The sequence below is a fragment of the Cokeromyces recurvatus genome (assembly GCF_025118155.1).
Source record: "Cokeromyces recurvatus strain NRRL 2243 chromosome Unknown BX663scaffold_21, whole genome shotgun sequence".
In the NCBI taxonomy this organism is placed as follows: domain Eukaryota; kingdom Fungi; phylum Mucoromycota; class Mucoromycetes; order Mucorales; family Mucoraceae; genus Cokeromyces; species Cokeromyces recurvatus.
Window position 1 is genome coordinate 158,326 of NW_026251407.1, and position 26,196 is coordinate 184,521.

The 26,196-nt window shown below is 29.7% G+C and overlaps 8 protein-coding genes and 1 non-coding gene across 9 annotated transcripts; 2 read left to right on the forward strand and 7 right to left on the reverse strand.

The window, feature by feature from the left end:
* Positions 1–191: 191 nt before the first annotated feature.
* On the reverse strand, positions 192–4,694 carry BX663DRAFT_516465 (uncharacterized protein). The gene is made up of 11 exons (XM_051528594.1): positions 2,692–4,694; positions 2,445–2,630; positions 2,171–2,356; positions 1,671–2,110; positions 1,424–1,594; positions 1,261–1,368; positions 1,117–1,215; positions 886–1,050; positions 670–831; positions 531–612; positions 192–472 (listed from the first exon to the last, which is right to left on the reverse strand). The coding sequence occupies exons 1-11, from the start codon at positions 4,655–4,657 to the stop codon at positions 348–350; spliced, it is 3,690 nt and encodes a 1,229-aa protein (XP_051380755.1). The 5' UTR covers positions 4,658–4,694; the 3' UTR covers positions 192–347.
* Positions 4,695–7,366: 2,672 nt separating this feature from the next.
* BX663DRAFT_438815 (uncharacterized protein) lies at positions 7,367–12,346 on the forward strand (the record flags this gene model as incomplete). Its single annotated transcript, XM_051523296.1, has 4 exons — positions 7,367–7,661; positions 7,710–8,034; positions 8,102–8,142; positions 8,226–12,346. The coding sequence occupies 4 exons, from the start codon at positions 7,367–7,369 to the stop codon at positions 12,344–12,346; spliced, it is 4,782 nt and encodes a 1,593-aa protein (XP_051380756.1).
* Positions 12,347–14,118: 1,772 nt separating this feature from the next.
* On the reverse strand, positions 14,119–14,200 carry BX663DRAFT_t98. The gene has a single exon. It is a non-coding gene; the product is annotated as a tRNA-Ser (tRNA).
* Positions 14,201–16,655: 2,455 nt separating this feature from the next.
* On the reverse strand, positions 16,656–17,654 carry BX663DRAFT_516468 (uncharacterized protein). The gene is made up of 3 exons (XM_051528595.1): positions 17,338–17,654; positions 17,037–17,275; positions 16,656–16,961 (listed from the first exon to the last, which is right to left on the reverse strand). Exons 1-3 carry the CDS (start codon positions 17,436–17,438, stop codon positions 16,792–16,794), a joined length of 510 nt encoding a protein of 169 aa, XP_051380757.1. The 5' UTR covers positions 17,439–17,654; the 3' UTR covers positions 16,656–16,791.
* Positions 17,655–17,711: 57 nt separating this feature from the next.
* BX663DRAFT_146462 (uncharacterized protein) lies at positions 17,712–18,314 on the reverse strand. The gene has a single exon (XM_051521593.1). It carries the CDS (start codon positions 18,254–18,256, stop codon positions 17,870–17,872), a length of 387 nt encoding a protein of 128 aa, XP_051380758.1. The 5' UTR covers positions 18,257–18,314; the 3' UTR covers positions 17,712–17,869.
* A 22-nt stretch (positions 18,315–18,336) lies between these two features.
* Positions 18,337–18,811, reverse strand: BX663DRAFT_438765 (uncharacterized protein; the record flags this gene model as incomplete). The annotated part of the gene is made up of 2 exons (XM_051523292.1): positions 18,337–18,522; positions 18,593–18,811. 2 exons carry the CDS (start codon positions 18,809–18,811, stop codon positions 18,337–18,339), a joined length of 405 nt encoding a protein of 134 aa, XP_051380759.1.
* Positions 18,812–19,835: 1,024 nt separating this feature from the next.
* On the reverse strand, positions 19,836–20,521 carry BX663DRAFT_438817 (hydrophobic surface binding protein A-domain-containing protein; the record flags this gene model as incomplete). The annotated part of the gene is made up of 2 exons (XM_051523297.1): positions 19,836–20,240; positions 20,396–20,521. Coding segments are annotated over 2 exons (531 nt in total), but the record flags the coding sequence as incomplete, so codon positions are not given.
* Positions 20,522–23,671: 3,150 nt separating this feature from the next.
* BX663DRAFT_438804 (hydrophobic surface binding protein A-domain-containing protein) lies at positions 23,672–24,355 on the forward strand (the record flags this gene model as incomplete). Its single annotated transcript, XM_051523294.1, has 2 exons — positions 23,672–23,797; positions 23,951–24,355. Coding segments are annotated over 2 exons (531 nt in total), but the record flags the coding sequence as incomplete, so codon positions are not given.
* Positions 24,356–24,954: 599 nt separating this feature from the next.
* BX663DRAFT_532179 (uncharacterized protein) lies at positions 24,955–25,916 on the reverse strand (the record flags this gene model as incomplete). Its single annotated transcript, XM_051530434.1, has 4 exons — positions 24,955–25,397; positions 25,470–25,609; positions 25,670–25,758; positions 25,830–25,916. 4 exons carry the CDS (start codon positions 25,914–25,916, stop codon positions 24,955–24,957), a joined length of 759 nt encoding a protein of 252 aa, XP_051380762.1.
* Positions 25,917–26,196: the final 280 nt, after the last annotated feature.

Here is a 26,196-nt window from a genome sequence, read left to right on the forward strand (position 1 = left end):
TATTTTTCAGATTTTACTTTCAGCATCATTTAATGATAACAATAAGCTAAGCTATCTCTACTTTACTTGATTATCATTATTTTATGATTTTAAAAAATGACGATTCTTTTGCAATGGTAATAGTATTATTAAATACATAAATATAAATATAAACATATTTGTATATATGAATATTATATAACTTGTTGTAGGGTAAATGTTCTTATTATATAATAATGTTTTGACATAAATTTTAATAATTACTTCAAAACTCTGTTAAATGAATACATTATCAATTAACATGATATATAGTATGTATATTACAATTTGATAAATAATTATGAGATATATATATATATGTATGTATATTATTTGTATTGCTGGAGCGCACTGTAATGTTGAATTTGACTTATCCATTGACGTTTTTGAGCTGCTGATGCAGCTTTAACAGCGATAACTTGATTTATGGTGACAATTTGGAATGATAAATCATCTATAATTGTATAATAAATATTAAACTATCAATAATCAGTTTTAATTATATTATTTACCTGAAGTATTGCTACTTCCAAACGAGGCTTTTAAGGATATTGTTTGTTGCTGACGAACACTTACTCTTTCAAGTGGCATTGGCTAATATAAACTATTAAGTTATTATAGACAATGTAGAAATATGTAAACTATTTTTACCTCACGATAAAGGCTATATAAATACCCTTTTTGATTTAAAGTTTTCAAAGGCTCTGCAAGAATCAATATATCATTAAATAAATATCCATGTAATTTTCGTCCACTTTTAGCTTTGAAAAGTACGCCATCCATAACAAATTCACGACCAGGAATATTTAATCGCTACACAATGAAATTTAGTAGATTATTAGAGAAATATAAATTATCTCTACTTACACCTGTGGCTTCCATATCTATAATTCGTGTTAACTCTGACACTTTTTGGCTGCTTTCATATCGTCTTGTCTCTTCATTTACGTCTTCTAATATTCTTTGTGCAATTGAAAGAGATGATCTTACAAGAGTATAATCGGGATGCTTTTTGGAAGTGCAGTTCAGAATCTGTATATGGAAGAGTTAGACTTTTTTTTTTTTTGTTCTTATACACAATATTTGCAGCCTCGTTACCTGGCGCAATAAAAGAGGATATCTAGTGATGCGCTGTACAGGCTCAAGTAAAAAATGAGAAAGATCCAAAGAACGGCATTCAGGTCTATTCTGTGCTGTCTAAAGTAATTGTTAGCAAACGTATTTATTGAACTCTTATCCTACCTTTAGAAACACATCAAACCATTGATCCTCCTCCCTTTTCTTTTGTAAAAATTTTGAAGCATAAGATTGATTCCGACAATACATTGAATAACATTTCAAGCTATCAGCCTATTAAAGCAATAAGTTTATGTTATATACATTTTTAAAAGTAAGTAAATATTACATGATTTAAAAAGATATCACCAATCTGGTTAATCACATTTGCTTCTTCTCTTTGTCTGCTCTCTAAATCGCTTAATAATGCCGTATTACAAAGTAATAAATCGTCTATATTAGAAAATACAACATCCCGTTCATCTTGTGATAGATATTTTCCAGAGTCAGTGTAAAAGACCTAATAAAATCTGTAAATTACTCATTGATCTTTTTATTTTTTATTTTTTTTTAATACTCTATTTATATAGACTTACATTAATAATCATCTGAAGATCGTTAAGATAAGTTTTTTCTGTAGAAATCAGCTCAAAAATAGCTTCTTGTCTCTTACGTTCTTCATAGGGTATTGCCTCTAATTCAATCTCATCCATTGTACTAGCCCAAGTTAGCAATTCAAGATTTTCAGATATACTGTTAGATCGTGGAATAATAAGCTGTGGTGTACCAATATGGCTATTGTTGATCGTGCTGACAGTGCTTGCAGCTCTACGTCGTTTCGTTAACTGTGTTTTATTCATGTTTAAATTCGTCTTTTTCATTATAGGTGTGTTGGGCGCTGACAAACCTCCTCGTAAAAAATCATGATTTGAAACCGTTAATTGATCAGATTGATAATTATTAGATGAGGGTTTAATTGGTATTGGTATAGAAGTAGTAGTCACCTTATATTGAGGTTGCTGATTATTGGATGAAGCTATACATATATAAAACTAAATTAACCAAAAGTCTGAAATGATATATATATACTACTTACATGAACTAATTCTTTCAACATATGATTTTGGAAAGTAACCACTTTCTTCTGTGTCTTCATTTGTACCATACCACCATTCACTCTCTTCGTCTTGGAATGGTTGGACTAAAATAATTTCATTTTCAACAAATCCAAGGTCATCAGGACGTGTCTTTTTAAATTCATATAATGTTCTAACGTAAAATGCTATAAAATAAAGAATACTTAATACATTGATTATTATTATAATAACATATGTATATATGTATGTATGTATGTATGTATATATAGCTACCTTCTTCCACTATTTCGACATAGGTACGAGGAAAAAAGCCTACTTGATTTGTAAGTATAGAGGTACCATACCACCAGTCACTAGCCTTATCCTTCGATGGATGGGCTTTCAATGTTTCATTTGCAGAAAATGATAGATCATCCTCTCTTATACCTTGAAATTCATATAAAGTAACCACACGATATACTTGATTGAAAAATAAAATTAAACATCTTCCCAATTTTAATATATTTTTGTGTATACTTACTTTTACTAAAATTAACTTCATCTTCAATATCAATTCCATAACCACTATTTCCTGCAGTTGTGCTATTTAGCGCAGAGAAATTGTGGGCATTTACGAGCGTACTCGATGATGTCGAATTTTTTGCTATTTCTTCTATTCGTTTAGCTTCCTCAGCGGCTCTTGCAGTTGCTTGTTCTTGCTCATAAAGCTCTTTTTTTCTTTCCTCTTCCCTTTTCTTTTCTTCCTGTAACCTTTGCTCAGCTTCACGTAATCTTTGTTCTTGTAACAGTCTTTCTTTTCGTAGCCTTTCCTCCTCTCTTTTCCTACGTAATTCTTCCTCTACTTCAAGCTGTTTTCTTTCTTCATCTTCCTGATGTCTTTTTTTTTCTTGTTTTTTTTCTTCCTCTTCTAACATTTGTTTTAATTTTTCTGCCTCTTCCTCTTTCTCCTTAATCCTCCTTTCTTCTTCCAAACGTTTTTGTTTTTCTGCTTCTTCCCACTTTTTACGACGGTTTATTTCTTCTTGCCTTGCAGCCTCTAATTCCTTTTCTCTACGTTCAATCTCCATACGACGTAGTCTTTTTTCACGTGCTGCTTGTTCAGCAGCTTGTCTTGCTTTCCGCTGACGAGCTTCCTCTGCTAGACGTTCCTCTTCTTCCCTTTTCTTGCGTTCTGCAGCTTGTATTTGTTGCTCCATCCTTAGCTTTTCAAGTTCCGCTTCACGTTCTTTTCTTTGCCGTTCAGCTAATTCTTCTTGTTGCTTTTTAATTTTTGTAAGACGCTCCTCTTCTTCCAACTGCTTACGCTTTCTTTCAGCAATGATCTCTGCCTCTACTGTCTCTGCTGCTTCTGCAGCTGCCCTTTTCTTTTTTTCTTCTGCTTCAGCCGCCTCTTTACGCATCAAATGGCGCTTTTCACGCATGCATTCTAATCGAGCACGTGCCTCTAATTCCGCCTGCCTCATTCTTTCCTGTGCAACTTTTTCCTCATCACTGACTTTATTAGGTGTTTTACTTTTATTTATTTCATGGTTCTGATCAGCTTGTTTGATAAATAATTTTCGACGCTCCTCAATACGTTTATACGCAGCTGCTTTAATATCGGCTTCTGATCTAGGAGTGCCCGGTCGTTGAGAGGTGGGTATAGGAGGAGGAGGCTTTTGCGGAGACAAAGGTTGAGTCGAATATAAAGAAGGTGGTAATGGTGGCAAAGTATGTGTAATAGTAGGTTCTTTTTCAGTTATAGTAGTTCTCTTTAGGTTATCAATGAATCGAGCCACAGTATCATCCACATAAAGCCCTTGCTCAAACATTTGTCGATCTTTAATTTGTGCAAGTCCATCATTCAAGTTATCATCAATACTTGTTAAATTTTCCCCTACGATATGATTTATCTGCTCTTCCATTAGTTGTATATCAGTTATTAGTTGAGATATCTTTTGGGATGAATCGTCATGCATGGATGTTGTGCTTTTATTTTTGTTTAATCGAGCAGCGACCATCGCTTGAGCTTTTGCCCGAATTCGTTCTGATTCAGTGACACCATTATCTCCTAAAGGAAAGTTTGCATTTTTTTTATAATAATAATGATAATCAAGTGCCTCTATCTCTTTCTCTAAATTCTTTATGCTTGTTCCTATAAGATAATCTGACTCTTTTAATAAGATTTGACGCTGGTCAGCCAAATCTTCAAGTTCACGCAAGTTGCGCTGATAACGAGTCCACCATTGTGTTTGTTTTTGAGTTGAATAACCTCTAATAAATAATTTCCCTTGCTTTTCCTTTAATTCCTTATCAATAGAAATAATACGTCTTTTTAAATCTTCAACAGTTGAAGTATTGCACTGATTACCCTGATCGTCGTCGACAGCACCTGTTGCGGCCGCTAAAAGTATCTTTTGTTCTCGGATTGACTTTCGTAATTCGTCTAAATGATTACTATTTTTTATATGTTCTTCCCAGGGATTTCTAGTAATATGACCATACATGATTAAAAAGAATGAATAATGAGCATAAAAAAAAAAAGAAGAAAACTAATTGGAAAATGAGAAAGAAAGAAAGAAAAAAAAAACATCTTTCGCCTTTGTTTCATACTATTATTTTGCGGAGTTTATGATTTGATAAGTTAACAATACTTTCTGCACATCATTAGAAAGCATAATACATGAATAATATGGTCTTTAAAAAAGAAATATGTTTCAGATTCTTCTTAAATATGAAGACTACATTTAAAACATTTAGGATAAAATAAAAATCTGTGTCGTTAGAAGAGATGTCATGTGTGTATCATTTATTTATTTCCTCTCATAAATAAGCGTGTTTTTTTTGTTGCTTATTATACATAACAAGAAAAAGTATAAAATAGGAAAGAAAACTTTCGAATAGAATAAAAATAAATATATACGAATTTATACATGTATTTCTAAGATTTTTACACTGTATATTAAAAGGACCCTTCGTATAACAAATTACATACGTATAATACGTATATGCATATATTTATACTTTCCTTTTTATTTTATAATAATATATAAACGTGAAATATTAATTACGTAAGGAGTCAGGTCTATAATAAAAATAGCTAGTATAATTAATACACTATGTCTATTGCAAGTCACAAAAATATATAATAACTCAAGTCTAGGAAACGAAGAATATCCACTTACATATATAATATGCTTAGTTAGTAAAACCATGAAAACAGCTCTTCTTTAAATGTATAGTTATAAATAACATAGTCCAATATATTTCATATGATTATGATTTATAGTTATCAAATTAGAGATTGAGGGACAAAAGTATTAAAATAAGAAACATTTAATGGTATTTAAAAGCTAAATTTGGTTTTAATTTCTGGTGATGATGCTAATATTGATCATATTTACAAATTGTAACGCCTAACACAATTATAAAATGTGGTTTGTTTTATTTCCAAGACAATTCTGAATTGATGAATAAAGGCATAAACGACTTACCTTTTTTTTTATCAAGTATTTTTTTACAAGCTCTCTTTACTACAGGGCTATATTCAAATTTTAACTTAAATATACATCCTTTTGATATATCTAACTTGGATCAAGCTTTTTTTTTTTTTTTTTTTAAATAAGATTTGCCACATCTTTTTTTTTAAAAGAAAAAAAACACTAGCGCCTATTTATATAATTTCATTTTCTTGCAATTTTTTAGCATTTTCACCAGAAAATCAACTGAAATTATTCCTGACACGCATATTAAGTTTTCTCTTGGCAATGAATATTCAACTTGTCAATTAAACAAGGTGTTTTTCTACTATTTACCATTGTGGAGTATATTTAATCCTTTTTTTTTTTTTTGTGGAGAATTTATTTCCTTTTTTAAAAATAAATAAATAAATAGTTTTATTCCGTAAAATACCGCTAAAGATCAGATAAAGCACTTTTATGAGACTTCCATAACTTGTAGTAAAGTTTTTAAAGTTTAATATTTAAATATGTTGTATATCTTTATCAATAATTGATTATAATTTTCGTTATATTAACACACAAACTTTATCTTTTTCACATGAAAAAAAAAGACAGATCCAAATGTATAATTTTTTTTTTTTGCCAAAGATGCGAAAACCTACTAAAATACATAATTACTTCATATATAGAAGAATTTAATAAAGCATACTTCGTACATTTATATATGTTATGTATTATTATTAGTAGTTATATAGCTTGTTTTGTGGGGGAGAAGAGAACAATAATACGTGTGTGTAAAAAAAAAAAAAAAATGAATTTTTGCAAGCAAATACACATAGCTGCCTTTTATTACGATAAAATCAAGATATATACTTCATTCGTTTAATTAAATATACATTAGAATATGTACATAAATATAGAGTATATACATAGGAAAAGAATCATTTATATATTCATTTCTTGACATTCAAATATGTGATATCATTTTTGCTTTATATCATAACTTTCATTGATACAATCATTTATACTAACCATGTAAAAAAAAAAAAAAAAAAAAAAAAAAAAAGAGCTTGTATTTCCTAGTTTATATATAGGCTTGATTCGAAAATCTATATTCAATAAGGAACAATGACCACTAGGTAAAATGTAAATTATATATACGTTTGTATGTACTGCCAATCATATATTGTAAGCATTTTTAATTCAGTCAATCATGAAATAATTATCGGCAAATTATTAACTGTTGAGTTTGTGTTTTCTATTTTTATTCAGGCTAACATTAGCTAATATGTAGCAACACTAATTATTATTTTAGGATTGACTGTCTCGTTATTTATTTTAAAAGAAGTATGTTGCTTTATTAATACTCTCAAAACAAAAGTTAGTTTTTTTTTTTTGAAAATATACATATTTATTAATACATGTGGACAATTCACATGAAATATTAACACCTTATGCTCTTCGTACTTGTGTCTCCAAAGAGTAGGTACTAAATTCTATACTTATTTGACAGAAGTATCTATAATCTAATTAAATTTCGCACTGTGTTTGGCAAAATATATATTGATTTGTACATTTTTTTTTTGACAAATTTATATATATTATATATATTTAAAGACATTCCTTTGATTAAGTATAATATCTTTATAAGTGTTACGGTTCAGTTAACTTTCTACTATCCTTTTTATTTTATTTATCTATCTTTTTACAATATCAAAATATCGACTCCATTCATTAATAATACAATAGCAATAAATGATTGATTATGTTGGTAGCAAAACCAATAATAGCAATGATGCCTTTGTAAATCAGCATAATAACAAATACTGTCCAAAAAATATCAGTAATACTGAAGATAATGAATTAATTGAAAAACATATTGAAAAGCCAACTGTGTCATCTAAACGACCAGTTTACAAAAAGAAAAAATATTGGATTATTTGCTCCATTTTAACTGTTATCTTCATTATTGTAATTGTTCTCTTGGCCTTATTTGTATTCTTTCCAAAGATTGCACAGTCTTTAATGAATCAATCGAAAATTGACGTTAGTGCAGCTCAAATTACATTCAGTAAACCTGACATTTTTGACAGTCAAGCTTATAGTCAAAAGCGTAATGATAACAATAATATAAATACAGCATTTTACATGCATATGGAAAGTTCTCTAAGTAATACGGGTCCATTTTCTGTCAATATTAAATTTCATAACCCCATCGAGGTTCTTTACAAAGATCAACTTTTAGGTGATATTTACATTTTCAATAATACACATGTCTCCGGGGGCCATGGTACCTTAAATGCAATTACTCCCTTCTTTATCAAGAATGAATCAGCATTTACTTCTTTTGCGAAAGATATGTTGGCAGTTAAGGAATTTAAATGGACTCTTAGAGGGAAGTTAGATATTACTGCCCTTACTAGGTAAGTAAAATAAATATAGATTTTTTATTTTATAATTGTGTCTTGTTCATTATCTACAATTTTTTAGAACTGCTACTGTTAATCTTGAAAAAGAAATTGTGCTGAATGGTAAGATCTACAATTTAAAAAGCAAAAAAAAAAAAAAAAAAAAAAAAAAAAAAAAAAAAAAACTTATTCATGAACTTTTTTAGGCATGAATGGCTTTCCTGATGTGAAAATCAACTCTTTCTTACTTCCTAGAAATGCACCAGAAGGAGGAATTCTAGTAGAGTTAGATACGGTCCTTACAAGTCCTTCACCAATTGGTGTTCAACTGGGTACGATTAGTCTTGCTTTAGGCTATGATGGAATCAATCTGGGGAATGTTCAAGCAACAAATGTTAATCTTCAAAAGGGTGATAATAACATTTTCTTAAAAGGTACATTAATTCCGCATAATGATACTGAATCCCTTGATAAAATTGGTGTATTATTCTCAAACTATATTTCTGGAAGGATATCTAATACCTCTGCGACCGGTATTTCAGCTGCACCTGATGGTGTTAACTCAGTTGGATGGCTTTCCGAAGGCTTTCAGACAGTTCGACTTAATATTGCTCTTCGTGCTACAAAACCTCTTAATATTATTAATACGATTGATATGGGATATTTGGATTTAAAATTTGATTCTGCTAATCCATATTCCCCTATGGCTATTGCCCCTAATGTTACTGCAGGATATCAAATACCTTTTGGTTTCTCACTAAATATAACAGAAGTTACTCAAAATATTTCTCTTGCTGTTAATACCTCTAGTACAGAATCAACAGAGTTTGCTATAATTAGTATCCCCTATGTTCCTACTACCAATAATCAAGAAGCAGGTACATTAAGATTTGCTATTGAAAATAATCCTATAGCTGGTATTCCTGGGAAAGAGAGTATATTTAATCAATACACTTACGCATTGACTACTTCTAAAAACTATACATTTATGATCTCTGGGAATGTTTCCATCAAAACAAACACTCCTGTTGGCCCAATTAATTTAGAAGGAATAACTTTCTTTTTACCTACCTCACTTTATGGTCTTCAGTTTTTAAATAGTACTGCTACTATCATTAACTCTATTGATGTCACAGGTGGCACTATTGATAAACTTGTATTATCCATAAATGTTACTATGATGAATCCTTCTGATTTCAATATTTCAATTGGTAATATTAGCTTTATTATGGGCGCTGAAGATGCTGCTCTTGGTCTTGTTGTATTAGACAATCTTTCCTTAACACGTGGTCAGAATACTGTCATAGCTACTGCCACTCTTGACTCCAAGTCTACAAATATTGGCCAGAATCTTTTAAATAGTTTCATTATGGGCAATAATAATGCTATTAAAATTTTGGGTCATAGTAATTCAACAAATATTGCTTCACTTGTGAATCCATTGAGCGATATTAATATTGGTTCCACTCTTCCTGGTCTCAAGGAATCCTTAATTAAAAGTGGCGCATTAACTATACTTAGCGATACCGTTATTACAGGTATTGCTGGGGTCAAAGTATCTATTGCAAACCCTTTTAGTGCTGATTTATCCATCTCAAAGGTTACTGCTGCTGCTACATTTAAGGGTATGCCTATAGGTAAAATCGATCAAGATATTAGCAGCAACACTTTTATTGTACCTGGTAAAGGTACTGCAGAATCTCAATATTTAAGTATGAATATGAATATTGAACCTGCTTCAATTGCACTACTACTTCGTACACTTGCTATTGAGGCTAATTTGGATAATCGTGCTCTCGATGCCTTACTAGGCTTAGGTGATTTTCAAATTGTTGGCCAAGAAACTATTGTAGCGGACTCTAGTCTATTCTCTGATTTTAATATTTCATCTTATGTCATAGATGCTATGAAGGCATTAAAAGTTGATATATCACTTTTTTCAAATATACAGATAGGGGAATATTTGGATGAATTGGTTTTATCTCAAAGTGGTGTAGCTATTTCTACTGATAATTCTATCACTCAATTAATTCCACTTGTAGGGCAACCAATTGTACAGCAAATTGTTGATGGTTCTGTGTTAGCTTTTAAAACTATTGTTCTATCTTCTCCTACTAATGATAATTTTATTGTTCGAATGAGAGGCAGCATTACCAATACTGGACCAATGGATGCAATTATTAGTTTTCCTACATCTTTAAAAGTTTTTTGGCAGGGAGAAATCCTTGGTACAGTGACTATGCCAGATATCCATACCAAGGCTGATTTTGGTGCCTCCTTTGACGTTAAAGGCAAATTTAGTATTGCAAATACAGATGATATGTCACGATTTGCTGCTTATCTTATTAATAATGATGATTTTATTTGGGATATTACTTGTGAAGATGTTAATGTTAATGCGCTTGGTTTTACGTTTTCGAAAATAAAGATGGACAAGTCCATTTCTTTAACTGGTGCAAATGGTTATAAAAACGCAGTTACTATTAATTCATTTGACTTACCTTCAAATGATCCTAATGGAGGTATCACTCTTCTTGCTGAAACAACTATCGAAAATCCCAGTCAAATTGGCTTTGATCTTTCATGTGTTGCCTTTGAAACATTTTATAAGGATGTTAATCTGGGTCCACTTGCTTCTGATGGTGTTGCTGTATTCCCAGCCAAGGGTATTGCAAGCATCTCTATGAAAGGCAGATTAATTCCCCAAAATTCTCTTGATAGTATCACAGCTGTGACTGAGGTCTTTGAAAATTATCTAAATGCTAAAGATTCTTTGCTAGATGTGAAGGGTGTTTCAGCATCTGGACCAGATGGTCAAGTTAAGTGGCTTTCTTCTGCATTTCAAACATTAGTCATTGAGAATGTAATCTTACCTGGTCCAAAAAGTAAGCCAGAGCTAATCCCTGCTATTACACTTAAAGATATGTCACTCGATTTTACTAAAGACTTTTGGGCACCATCTGCAAGCTCAAATAATGTACAAGCTCAACTTAAGAACCCTTTTGGTTTCCCTCTTAGTGTTAATAAACTTGATATGAATGTTGTTGCCAATTACAATGGACAAGAAGTTGCTTCGCTTAAGGTTCCTACAGAGAAGGCTACTACTAGCTCAACTGGCTTAGTTATCACCCAATTTAGTAATATTCCCTTCAAGGTTATTGATAAAACTGCTTTTGCTAGATTTGTTCAATTGTTAACTATGAAACAAAGTACCACTTTTGGGTTAAGAGGTATTTCTGATGCTGTTGCTCAAACTGGAATTGGAAAACTTAATCTTAGAAATATCGAATTTGATGTTAGTACTAAACTTGATGGTTTTAATAATTTTGGAGGAAAAATAACAATCCTTTCTATTGATGTTATTGATGGTACACCAGAATATACTCTCATTAATCTTAAATTTTCGCTTTATAACCCATCCAACATTACTATTACTTTGGGTGATATCAATTTTGACGTTATCATGAATGAGTGCAATGCTGTCGTTGGTCAAGTTTATGTCAAAGATACTGTTATACCACCTGGCTCAAAGATATTTAATGCACAAATGCATCTGGGCGAAAATAGTACAAATGATAAAACTATTGGACAGCTATTCAGCAACTTCTTGACTTCTGCTATAACTCCTTTAACAATTGCAGGTTCATCCGATTCTACAGCGATAGTGCCTCTTCAATCTGCCTTATCATCAGTCAAACTATCTACAGAGTTAGATGGTATTGCTGCTAATTTAATTAGTCATGTTGCTGTCAAAGGTAGCATTATCGGGCTCATAATTAAAAAAGAAGCTGAATCTGTTATTACACTTCAGAATCCACTGAATGTTCCATTTTCTATTAAATCTATACAGGCTTCCGTTGTATTTCATCCAAGTTCTGGGGCTTCATCTTTTACAGTTGGTACAATTGACTATAACTTAACTAGTCTTTCTACAGTTCCTGCCAAAGACTCAGCAACAACAAATGAATGGCCTGTAGCTATTATTGGTAGTGGTGTTGAGCATTTTATGCAACTGATAGAACTACTTCTTGATCCTAATAAATATTTTGATGTAGAGCAAAATATCACTGTTATTGTGGGAAATAATGGCTATGAAACGCAAATGTATTATTATCAAAATAAGGTCCCCTTCAGTATCCAAATTGATAATCTTCCTCCAATTGTCATTACCACTAATTCCCTTTCCAATTTATCTCTTCCGTCCAACATTACATCAATTACTGATCAAAACGTACTTGAACAAATGGTCAAGAATATTTTAGCAGGCAATGTAAATGAATCTGCATCAAAAGCTGGTAGTACTATTACTACTTCATCAACATTTTGAGCATCTACATCCACAATAAGTACTATAACATAAATCAATAGACAGAAATACCAAGCCAACTAATAAAGAACCACTATTAGAGTTAAAAAAAAAAAAAGCTGTAACAATAACTAGCACCAAACTAGGATCTAATATATCAACAACTAAAGCAAACACTAGATTTGTTTTACCAGTTTAAAAAGAGTTTTTGAAGCTATTCATTTAAAATTATATTATTACTAAGAACAGCTATTACTATTAATTACTATTTTTATTATGAATATGTTTATATATCTGTACTTACTATATATTATATATCTTTTTTTTTTTCAAATGCCAAACACTATATATGAAATGTATATCTCATTTTTTACATTAAATAATGCATTTGACAGTTTATCATTAATATAAAATATTAAGTTTTGCATATTCTTTAATATTATTCAATTTGCTAAAGTATTAGAATATTTTCAACACTATAGTTTATTCTGTACCCTAATTTATTTAAGTTGTTCATAAGTATTATAAGATTATTTAGTAAATAATTATGTTACCTTTTAGCATTAAACATAGTTATACTGATCCGAAATACATGAATGAATAACAAAGTAATTACTTTTGATATGCTTAAATATGTTATCCATTAGAAGAGCGTAAATAGCTAAAAGATACACTATATGCCTAATTAATTACTTAAAACTTAATAATAGGCTTAATTATTATAGATTAACCTAAAAGCTTTATTTCAAAAGTATAGTTCCTTATTATTAATGATAACTGTATCATTAACACCATCTCTGACAACCATCCTATTGCTTGTTAATAATGTTATGAAAAAGTCTAATAGCACTATAATTCTTCTTCACTTTTCCATTTTTTTTATTAATTTTATGGGTAACTACTTGCTTTTTTTTCATTATTATATAAACCAAAGGATCGGGAGCTTTCTGTAAAAAAGAATAATTACCAGAAGATAACATTAATTTTCAATATACATATAAAAGAATTAGGTACATATTCGATAATTATCCTGATATTTTACATAATATAACAATATATTGTGTTACTTATATGAAAAAATGATATCCCATTTCTAATCAACAACATGCAATGACATACTTTAATTTGATACGCTTCGTTAATGTAAAATTGTTATACTTTAATCTTTTCACCTGTAATGTTTTACTTAACAGTTCTTAATAAAGGTGATACTTTCTAAATATACATGTGACAGGTCTTTTCTGCTTTGACCTTAAGTCGCTTTTGTTGTTTCTAATTATTTCATTGAAACTTATTTATAACAAGTAAAGTTTGGCATAAAAAATTATCAATATTTTTTTTTCTACGCAATTCAAAATGTATCCATATTTAGTAATAATATACTATATATCCTTCCTGTTAGCGTTTCCTAACCAACGTATACAAGTTACCAACACTACTTCTGGCTTCATCATTCGGAAAGCTATTTTTTTTTTTTTCAAAAAAAAAAAGAAAATATACATGTATATAAAAGTAGATCTAAAATGAAATAGAGAAAACAAAGTATAAACGAAAATGAAATATAAAAGTAAAAATAATAAATAGAATAAAAGAACCAAATAAGTATTCTTATTCTTCTGCATTAAGTGCGCTATCTTGAGGTTAGTTAAGAAATATTTCTTACATGGTTGATAAGTGCAATTTAGCTAAAATAGATCTAATAGACCAATGTGGCTAACGTGCACCACGAAGTCTACGTTTTAACTATAGCAGGCACTACACACACTACATTTTATGAGAAAAGTAAAATATATCGTCGCCTGCAGGATTTGAACCTGCGCAGACAGAGCCTATATGATTTCTAGTCATACTCCTTAACCACTCGGACAAAGCGACTTACTTGTTTTTCAGTCTACTGTATTAAATTATAACCAATTAATTTCTAATTAAAACTCCGACATAGTAATATTGATTCTTTCTCTTTTTTGCTATTTTATATTTGTTAAATATTTGTTGCCGAAATTTTAACGGCTACTATTTGACATGATGTATTTGTCTTCTTTTTTGTGACCTTCTTATCTAATTTTCCAGCTTTGATTGTTACGATATTAGTGTCATGATCTGACTGTTATGATTGTAGTAGCTTTTATAATCAAGTCAATAGAAATAAACTATCATTTATTACATAATAAAGAGGTTATTCATATAAAACTAATATATCGCGCTTCACAGCATAATATTCATTCTACTCTCAGTTTTGATAATAGTCATTGTTTGAGTATTCGAGCTGTTATAGAACAAGCTCTGGATATAATCATAAGTAATATTATAATAGATGAATTACATAATACAGGATAAAATATAAGCCTGAATATGAAATAAAACTCTGTATATAACATCTTGTAAATAATATAAAACTTATTGACATCCAATTGTCTAGATGTATCAATTATAAGACATCGTATCATTTCTAAATATTTATTTTTATAACCTTGATAAAGGATTCAGGTCGTCTTTGATCCAATAAAATAAAACATAAAAGATATCAGGAACATATACTCAGATTAAACAATAAATTTTTTATTTAAAACTTGATCAGATCATTATAACACCCAATAGATAATCCATAGATCAGTCTCTTGAATCAACAAGACGTATATCCGAATACTAATACTGTTTCATGACTCATGTTCTTTGGCGGTTATTTTTATTTCTTTGATTCAGGATTCATTAATATAAATACAAGCAGTTGTTTAGACACAAAATAATCTTGAACTTCTTTCTTTTAATTTTTTCTTTTAACCTTCTTCATTTTTATTGAATAAAAACAGTCTCAAACTATACTTCCTTTTGTTCCCTTTCTCTCTTTTTATTTTATCTTTTATCTTTATTTACATTCCATCACACGAGCATTAAAAATAATTATATACATTATATTATGTAATAATAATAATTCAATAGGATTATGACTGTTATATTCAATTACATAATTATTTATAAGTCATACATATTATATATAGATAGCTATAAAGATAAATATTGTTATGTAATAATATCTTATAGGATAATAATAATAGTAGCATATAAATAATTGGTATTGCTATAGCTGACATATTCACTGTGAATTAATATTGACGCGTCGCTTACCCCAGAAATAATAATTTAATATTTTTAGTAACAGCGACAGCTCAGGCAGAAAAGAATAAAAATAGATCTTATTGTAGGCAGAATTATTCGGAGAAAATATTTATGACTAATACTTTATTATAGCAATATTTGCTTATCCAAATCATAGTTCTATTAATATCACTTACCTTGCAAAAACATATAAATAACCCTTTACTTTTTCACATAATTTTTCCTGGTACAATTTTTGTATTATTTTTCTCAATAAAAAAACTACACGAAGTTTTCACAGACTTGTCTTTTGTCTTTTCCTCTTTCTTTAACTTTTTGCTATCAAAACATATATAATTATTTTTAATGCTCGAATACTCAAACAATGACTATTATCAAAACTGAGAGTAGAATGAATATTATGCTGTGAAGCGCGATATATTAGTTTTATATGAATAACCTCTTTATTATGTAATAAATGATAGTTTATTTCTATTGACTTGATTATAAAAGCTACTACAATCATAACAATCATGATTTAGGACTAATTTCACAATATTAGAAGCGTTTCAGGATTTTGCTATTTTCATATGTTTATTTACATACGTATCACATACATCCCTTTTTTAATATGAACTTTTATGTCATATAATCCCTGAATCAGTATTAACGTAAATGAAATATAGTATGTAAGAAATTATTCAATAATATTTGGCTCTTATATGCTACTAAGTCTTTATGCATGAAAATTTTTTTTAAAAAAAGAGTGTAACTAAATTAAATACAAGAAAAATGTTCGCCTTCTTAAACCTGAAATACCCAATTATATTGGCTCTATCAACCATTCTTTTTAATTGCCTATGATAATAATAGCAATACTTCGTACTTGGTGTGTGTTCTTGATATATGCAAATAGCAAATCCTACATCTTTTTTTTTTTTCAAAGAGCGTAGTGGTTGCAAATAAATACTACTGCCTGTCCAGCTTGGTAACTTCACTAGAATACATTAATTTGCAGAATAGAATCACAATACTATACGCAGACTTTTGTTTCTTTCAAAAACAATATTTATGTAGGAACTAATACTTTCATTCTACAACATCACTCTTCAAATATATACAACGGAAAACAATGGTCACTACTGTATTTATTGCTAATGAAATGAACAGTAGCAATATTCAATAAATAACTTGCATATAATCGAGCTAGAAACAGACATACATGCAAGTGAAATTTTCTTCTTCTGAGCAAACGATACTCGATATTTTTCTTTTTTATTGTATATGAAATAATAACAATAATATATTCTTTTATTTTACTATATACATGATCAACTACAAGCCACATTCATATTATTACCAAACTCATTTTAATTTTTGAGTTGGTCAAGAAGAGCTTGGCGATATTGAAACAGTTCAGGGATCTTTTCAACAAACTCCTTTAACTCATTAGGAGTTGAGGGACATACTAACTCAAAGTAAGTTCGCTTGATATAACAATCTCCAAAGTAAGCCAAAGATTCAAAATGAATCTTTAAACCTAAAAAAAAGGGCGTTTTTGTTAATTAGCCATTTTTTATGTATTATACATGTGTAATGGTTATGATGATCTTACTGTGATATCTAATATAAAATTGATATGGCAATTCGTATCCCTCAGCCTTCTTAAGTTTTAACAACTTCAATAATTGCTGTATCAGCTTTTCTTCATCACTTCCTGCTTTCTCAGCACCACTATTAGAGTTAATTCCTCCAGAGAGTTCAATGAATAAAGGAGTTACCAGCTTATTTTTTACTAGGAATGCTACACCATCCCACTTAATATTGCCAGTCAAAGGCGCCTGTTTCTCAACCCTATATTGTTTGTAAGTTGTATGAGATAGATAAACAAGTATTGAGTTGACAATTATACTTACCATTGCATATTGATTATATCGTTGCAGTCAACAAACAAGTTATGAAGAATGGGGATCGTAGTAAGAAAAGCAGTGTTTCTCTCCAATTGTTGTTGAAGCATGGGGTTTCTTGGACTATCGATCAAATTCAAACTGTGATTATTGTATTCAAAAAGGGGCCTGGCTCATACGCTGGCCTTCTATATGTGCAATTCTATTTGAGATGGACTATCTAGCTCACTCCCAAATCCCTGAACCCTCTGACCATCTTGGTGAACCCTTTGTCAATCATCTTCTTTCAATACAAAAACGAATTTCTGATAATTAATTATCATCACCTATACATATACTTTAACATTTTCCCTTTTATCCCAAAAGGGTTTTTCTTTCCTTTTTTTTTTCCATAGCGATCTGACCAGGACAAAACAGCATATATAAATGCTATGTGCTCATTGGTCATTTTTTAATTTTTTAAATAAAATTCTTCTTAATCGTATTCAAAAAGGGAAAGTTAGTTTATTGATATTTGTTAATGTTACAAAAAATGAACAACTTACAAATGTATGCACATTACTTTCGTGAAATTGAGGTCATAGTGAATTGCAAGATCAAAAGGTTCTTCCATTGGTAAAGTATGAGACCTGATTAAATGTCTCATTACTCTTGCAGTTGGTGCACAACTGGTTAATTTATTGAGTAATAATTGACATGCATTGGTGACGGGCTTTTGAGGAAGTTTAGTAATATCAGCTAAAATACAAACAGTATCACTACTGTTGCTGGAGCCGTCCTTGTCCAAGAATATAAACCTCTCATTTAATCTGCGTAAAGCAAAAAAGAGGTTGATCAAACGTAATAAACAACAATCGAATTTAAATTTAACAAATGTACTCTTTATTTGTTGAACAACTATTAATTCCGTCACTATCAGAATTGTCATTTGCTGATGGACTAGTGATAACTCCGCTACTGTAAGCCGCTGCGGCAACCTATTTTATGCAATTAATACTTCAGCGATCATCATTCTATTCTACCAAAATTTACCTTATTTATTAATGCTTCAAAGGTGGAGCAAGCTGCTTCGTTAGCTGCTTCAGCTGCTATTCTTTGTCTTTTTGCTATCCTCTCTAACGATTCAGATTCCTCTCGATTAGACCAATATTGTTGATATTTTTTAGAAAAGGCTGATATTTTGGTATTTCTTGACTAAATTAAAAAAAGTAGAGACAGAAGTTAATAATAACTTTACAGCTGATTATATAAAATATTTTATTACGTTAAATTCGTTGATTCTTTGAGTGATATTATGTTTTTCTTCTCCCTTTGCATCAGTTAAAGCCTTTTTCATCGCGTTGCTGTACCAAAGATTAACGCGTTTCTTGCTTTCAACAAATGTATTGACAAAGTCGAAGTAATCATATGGTGGAGAAAGTTGGGAAGCTGTTGATAACCAAGTTAAGTAAGAGGATTCTTTTGCTGCTGGTTTTTTAAACATAATATTTTTTCAAGAAAGAAATGCAAATAATTATATTTTGTTGGTCTGTGTAATTTATGTTGTGGTTTAGGTAAGTTCAGATAATTAAAATAGAAGTCAAAGAAATAAAAATAAAAGAAAATAAAACAGAAGAAGTACGTTGAGACTTGTCAATAAGTTTATTAAAAGTTAATTCAATACAAGTATTGTTGTTAGTTATAAGTTATGAGTTATACAAAATAAGGGTGAATAATGTAAGAGTATTTATATATTTTGTGGATAAGGATGATGAGTAATAAGAAGATAAAAATATAACAAATTGTATTTGATAATACAGTTATAGAAGGATTACTAAGAGTTATAATTATAGATAAAGACCCATGTCTTCTGTATATAACTAATAGGTGTACTCTGAGTGGAATTAATTATTGCGCGTACTTGTATTATACTTGATTTACTCCAGTTTAGCTTGATATAAATTTATATTCAATAGTACAATAATAGAAGAAGAGATATTTTTTAGATGTAGGACTTTTTATTAATTAATTATTTTTCTATACAAGGGTAAATATACTAAATATGTTTATAGACAGAATTATTATACAAATGCACTATGTATTCTATTATGACTATTCATCTTATTGAATTAAGTTATAAATCTTACAACCATGACAATTTATATAGTTTTAGCTTCAAATAAAGTGTTTCAACACTGTCGTACAAATTAATTGTGATTAATACAAGGAGAGATAATACTCTTTAATACAAGACAAGTAATATCTTTCCACCTGGGCGTTTAAATCATATCGATTTGTGTCTTTTAGTTTCCAGGGCTTTTATCCTTTGAGTTTTTATGAAGAAGAGAAAAAAAAATTAACAACTTAAGCTAGATGTAACTATTTAAGTATCAATACTACAAATGCTAGTTTTATTTTATTTTTTACTTTAAGAAATATTCTTTAATTGTTAAGAACAATTTCTTAATAAATTGTTAGAAAAAAAAATAGATAAAACGTGATAGCAGCGATTATAAGTAATAAATAGTTTAAATACCATAAGCAGTCTTTGCACTACTGAAGGCATTATTGATGTCAGCAACATAAGCGTTGGCTTGATCAATATGAGTAGAGGGAGTCTTGGCGATAAGACAAGTATCCAATGTCTTGGTTTGAGTATCCAAGTTCTTGATGTCACCTTTGACAAGAACTGTAGCCAAAAGGATGGCATCAAATTCGGGCTTCTTGTTAACAATAGATGTCAAAGAGGCAGTTACATCAGGAACAAGATTGCTGATAACGGCAAGAACAGCATCAGCTTCTTCAGTATTGAATGTACTAGCAATTGCACAACAGTCAGTACCGGCCTTCTTGAGACGAGTTTCAAGCTGTTGTTCTTTATTGTGGACAGCAAGAGCAGCAGGATAACCACCAGCTCTAGTGAAAGCATCAACCTATAGATTATAAACATAAAGTGAATATGTCAATACAACATATTATATGTATTTATTTCATTTCTCTCACTCATTCTCTCATTCTCTCATTCTCACACACACACACACACACACACACACACACACACAAAAACCATTACAAAATATAAACTTACATCAGCCTTTACAACAGCAAGTTGCTCAGAAACAGAGACAATGTCATTGACACAGAGTTGAACTTGAGCAGAGACACTTCTCTTGTTGAAAGAAGCAGCGTTAGCTAAAGTTGAAAGAAAAAAAATAAAAATAAGTATAACATGCTTTCAGTCACTTTTTCACATTTCAAATATTATTGTTTACCAGAAAGAGCAAGAGCAGCAGCAATAATCAAAGTGGAGAAAGCACGCATTGTTAGTATTAGTATAGAGAACTATTGGAAGATTTGAATAAGTCTGAAGTAAAGACAAAGAATAAATAAAAATAGACACGCAGGAATTGTAAAGTATTTATATTAATTTTTCTTTTAGTGTACCTTATAAATTAAATGCCTCTGTTGCTTGTTATTTCAATACTTCAATGATTTCACTATATTACAATGTGAAGTTACATTATACTCTCGTACAAATATATTTATTTGAACTATGTTTGACTTCCAAAATGTGCATCCTTGTTATAAGTTTGAAATGATTGGCATACATGTGAAAATCACTCTGAGAGAGCTTTCTTTTTAAATTTTACATGTATTGTATACTTCTTATTGATTTAAATGACTGCTCATTAAGCTAATAAAATGAACATTGTTTATTATTTATGCGTACTATGGTACAATGATCGAAGTGGTACAATATGGTTTCCGATTATTAGATAAATGAAATCATGTTTTAAAGACATATATAACAGGAATACAAAATATATTTGGTCCGAGATAGTACAGAAATTGAAGACAGTTATTTTATATTGCATCTTTGGTTCTAAATAGAGCGGTAAGTATCAATATTTTGCTTGAATGAAATTATGACGGACTATGTATGCGTGTTTTTTGTCAAATACATTGATGAACGAGTTGATTACATGTATCCGAGCATTTTACTCACAATTGTGTTTTTGTAACTTGCTTACAAGAAAAAAATTGTACTAGCGTAACTTGGCTCAAACATATCAAATAAGGCTTTAATAGAATTAAAGGAAAAGAATATGAACAACAAAAAAAGTTGAGTCTTCTTACTTGTGTATACTACACAGAATATCTGCTTTTGATGTCAGTGCGATCTTTGTGAAATATGAATAGCATGAATTAGTGATACTATACCTTTTTTTTCTCATCCGTAAAATCGGTTGAACATAATAAGCAAATTATGGAACCGGTGTACAAACGTTATGCGTGTAATAAACTTTGCACATTTGCTTTTCATGCTTTGCAATAGTTCATGACTATACGTAGTTGTTTCCACAGTAATACATTTTCTCCCTCTCTCTTTTTTACGTTATTCTGTTGTACACGAAAAAAAAAATGAAAATAAATGATAGCAAGCTTATATTAAAATATATTTTTAACATATTAAGTCATGAATACAATATATGTATTCTCACAATTAAATGTGCTAGTATTTACTTCCATATAATATGGCTGCATTAGAGGATATAGTAAAAGTTTATATTTGTAGACAAATATATCATTATATAACCTTTGAATGTTAGCAAAGGTTCGTTCCTTTTATTTAATAGTAAATGTGTAAATAAATACAACAGGAGTCACTATCAATCTGGAACTTGTTTGTTCTCTTTATACTACATTTGAAAACAATATTGAGAATACTATACGTAGAATATTACCGAAGCTGAAATTGATCTTGTAAAGATTGGTTTACTTTCATTTTATTTTTTTAAGCACAATAATAGCAATTAATAGACAAAATCTTTCAAACATAGAGACAATTATTTAAGTTGCTATAACTTAAAATTTAAAGTACATAAAAAAGTTATTATATTACTAATGTGAGGCGTCCTCACTAATCTCAATCGTTCTTAAATCATCGTCTTTCTCATTAGCAATTTTAATAATATGAGTAAAGTGTACGCTTTAGATTATTAAATCACTAGTTAAAATTAGAAGTACATGCTAGAGTAGATAAACTCCATACATTATCTCCTGTATATATGAGCATTTTGAACTAATAGAATTATTATCATTTGACTATTATACATTAATAAATTGGAGATAAGGTAAATGACTATATTATAAATATAGATAAGATAAATATAATAATGATTGTGTATAAATTATTTTATATGCTATTACATATATTCATATAATTGATTCTTATATTTTAAGAGCTGTCTATGTTACATAGCAATACTAAATTCAAAAGGTCTAAAATAGTTTTGAAAAGGAAAAATTAAAATGAAAAATATTGAATAAAAGAGACAAGTTTAAATCTTCCTTGGTTAAATTATGTTTAAGGGTAGTTGATTTTGCTTTCTCGGATAACTTCACTATACGCGCTAAGTTTTATACTTGCTTAAATTTATGCTGTGTATTAATATTACAGCTTCTTTACATGTATTGTTTAATAATTGCAGTAAAGCTTAATGTTAAACGTGTTGTTTATTATCTTAAGGCGCCAATTATTATGACTACATATAAACATTATAATTTGCTGCTTAATAAATATGTACTAAACTATATGTTATTTCAACTCTAAAAAATAAGAAGTATAAAATGATATTGTTATAAGATAACATTTACATGAGTAAGTATATTGATCTTTTTCTTCTTCTTCTTCTTTGTGAAAATAGTATGATATATGCGTCGTACATATCTTTTGAGTTATATTATTGCACAATTCTAGATCATATTTTCATTTCCTATTTTAATAATTATTTGTTCTTAGAATAAACTAATAATTTAAAATCACATTGTAGCACTTCGATCACTTTAGGCCATCTTAGTGTTATGCCAATATTATACACAAAATTGTTTCGTTGTTTTAATTTAATAAAAGACTGCATTCATACAAAACCGAGACCATTAATCATATGCATTGTATAGCCCAGTTTTACATTAACATTAAAGAGAAAGAATGTTCTTGTGAATTTGATACGTGTACAACTATTTTAAAGCCTTTTAGAAATACACACGCTTTAAATTTCATACTACAAAATGAGCATATTTCCGATTTTTCTCTTATTTTAATGTTTAACGTAAACTGATTGAAGTTTTTTTTTTTTTTAAAAAAAAATCAATATAAATACTTTACAATTCCTGCGTGTCTATTTTTATTTATTCTTTGTCTTTACTTCAGACTTATTCAAATCTTCCAATAGTTCTCTATACTAATACTAACAATGCGTGCTTTCTCCACTTTGATTATTGCTGCTGCTCTTGCTCTTTCTGGTAAACAATAATATTTGAAATGTGAAAAAGTGACTGAAAGCATGTTATACTTATTTTTATTTTTTTTCTTTCAACTTTAGCTAACGCTGCTTCTTTCAACAAGAGAAGTGTCTCTGCTCAAGTTCAACTCTGTGTCAATGACATTGTCTCTGTTTCTGAGCAACTTGCTGTTGTAAAGGCTGATGTAAGTTTATATTTTGTAATGGTTTTTGTGTGTGTGTGTGTGTGTGTGTGTGTGTGTGTGAGAATGAGAGAATGAGAGAATGAGTGAGAGAAATGAAATAAATACATATAATATGTTGTATTGACATATTCACTTTATGTTTATAATCTATAGGTTGATGCTTTCACTAGAGCTGGTGGTTATCCTGCTGCTCTTGCTGTCCACAATAAAGAACAACAGCTTGAAACTCGTCTCAAGAAGGCCGGTACTGACTGTTGTGCAATTGCTAGTACATTCAATACTGAAGAAGCTGATGCTGTTCTTGCCGTTATCAGCAATCTTGTTCCTGATGTAACTGCCTCTTTGACATCTATTGTTAACAAGAAGCCCGAATTTGATGCCATCCTTTTGGCTACAGTTCTTGTCAAAGGTGACATCAAGAACTTGGATACTCAAACCAAGACATTGGATACTTGTCTTATCGCCAAGACTCCCTCTACTCATATTGATCAAGCCAACGCTTATGTTGCTGACATCAATAATGCCTTCAGTAGTGCAAAGACTGCTTATGGTATTTAATTTCCTTTTTTTTTTCTTAATACAGATAATAGTATTTAAACTTGATCTTTATTAAAGGAAAAAACAATAAAATATCATGATAATCATTAATATATAAAGTCTTTTATCTCTTTTATGACAAGTATTATTTTTTTTTGTTTAATGATGTTTAAGGTATACGAAAATATTGCCAGAAAAAAAAAATAGTTATTTAAATTTACGTTGAAATCGAGCCACCATTTCGCTAATTAGCGCACTTGAATCACTACCTAATTCATAATAATAAGTTGTATTTTTCGAATTAAACATGCTAGTATGCGCTTGAATTTCATTATCTGACGACGATAGTACTGGTATAAATAAGTATGATAAATCATCAGGTGGTAACTTGATAAACGTTTTTGGTTTATTATTTTTGTCCATTTCATGAAGCTAACATATGTATTTAGAGATAGTTAGTAAGCAATCCAGTTAAATATATATATATATATATGTATACATATATTTGCATACCTGGACATAGAAGCATCGAAAGAGGATATCAGGTACTCGAATCAATTTCCTTACTCTATAATAACGCCCTTAAGAGTCAAGAAGCATGCTTTTATTCTATTTCATCTTTACCTCTCATCACATCCATTTATATCAGTTAGATCGCTAATAAATGTTAAATGATCATAAACATCTGTTAATGTAGCCTGAATCTTATCACGGGCTATATAGGCAGTAGTACCTATAGCAGCAGCACCTATTATACCAGCAAACAGACCCCATTTATTAACATTATTATTACTACGTCTATTATTGTTATTGCTTGTAGTATTCGTATGGCCACTTGCTGTCATACTTTTAGCAACTGTTGCTGCTGTCGTCATAGTTGCAGTGCCTGTATTCCACAAAGTACTAAGACCCCTCACTTTCTCCAAACTTGATACAGCCTTATCAGTAACAAAGTTTTCATTAATTGAAAAGAAGGGTGTATCAAATGCGAGTAAACCAATGATTTTTCCTTTCAGCTTCTCATTATTTTTATTATCCTGAAACCTTAAAATCGTTTCTGCAGCTTTAAATAATGCAAACTTTATTTGTTAGTTTCAAAAAAAAAAAAGTCTATTTTACATTTAAGATGACTTACAAACAATGCCACCCATAGAATGACCAAGAAGGACAATCATTATTTTTCCAGTACTTTGTAATTGATTTAATTCTAATTGAATTTTTGACACCTGATCACACAACCATGATGAAAAGTTTTCAACTGCAATTCGAAGATCGCTAATAACATAAAAAAAAAAATTAGGAAATTTTCTAGTTATAACGTACATTGATACTTACCCCGCAGTTTTATATGAAGGATAAATTAGTGCATTTACATTGGCTTTAATAGTATTTGTAAGCAGAGTTTGAAGTCTATTAGGAAAATCCTAAAGATATATTATAGATGTATTGTAAAAAGAAAAAGAAAAGAAAATTATTATCACTAAGAAATAGATACCTTAAAACTTGTATCAGTACCTCTAAAACCATGTACAAATACAAGTAGAAGCCTATCTAAATTATTTGTTTTTTCTACTATTCCCATATTCCCCAAGGATAATAAAGAGAAGAGGAAAAGAGATGATATTCCTTTTCTATGACTATGTTTTATTACAGCAGTGAAGTTTCATTTTTTTTTTTTTTATAGTTCGGCAAATAAAATGTTCGAGTTTACCTTAGTAGTATGCTACAAAAAAAAAAAATCTTTCTTCACATAGCTTGTTTGCTTCTTTATAGACAGCTATTTCTAAACTTCTAGAATTTGTTCAAATAGTGTCATAAAGAACTAACATAGAACAGTCACTAGACTACTACTAATGATTCAA

Bases quoted from the DNA above. Each gene is read 5' to 3' on its own strand.
- BX663DRAFT_516465 (XM_051528594.1), bottom strand. From the start codon at position 4,657: ATGTATGGTCATATTACTAGAAATCCCTGGGAAGAACATATAAAAAAT. The intron at 1,595-1,670 runs GTAAGTCTATAT...AGATTTTATTAG, and splicing joins ATCTTCAGATGATTATTAAT to GTCTTTTACACTGACTCTGG. The intron at 1,051-1,116 runs GTAACGAGGCTG...TTCCATATACAG, and splicing joins ATCCTCTTTTATTGCGCCAG to ATTCTGAACTGCACTTCCAA.
- BX663DRAFT_516468 (XM_051528595.1), bottom strand. From the start codon at position 17,438: ATGCTTCAACAACAATTGGAGAGAAACACTGCTTTTCTTACTACGATC. The intron at 17,276-17,337 runs GTAAGTATAATT...CAAACAATATAG, and splicing joins GATATAATCAATATGCAATG to GGTTGAGAAACAGGCGCCTT. The intron at 16,962-17,036 runs GTAAGATCATCA...CCTTTTTTTTAG, and splicing joins ATTTTATATTAGATATCACA to GTTTAAAGATTCATTTTGAA.
- BX663DRAFT_146462 (XM_051521593.1), bottom strand. From the start codon at position 18,256: ATGACAATTCTGATAGTGACGGAATTAATAGTTGTTCAACAAATAAAG.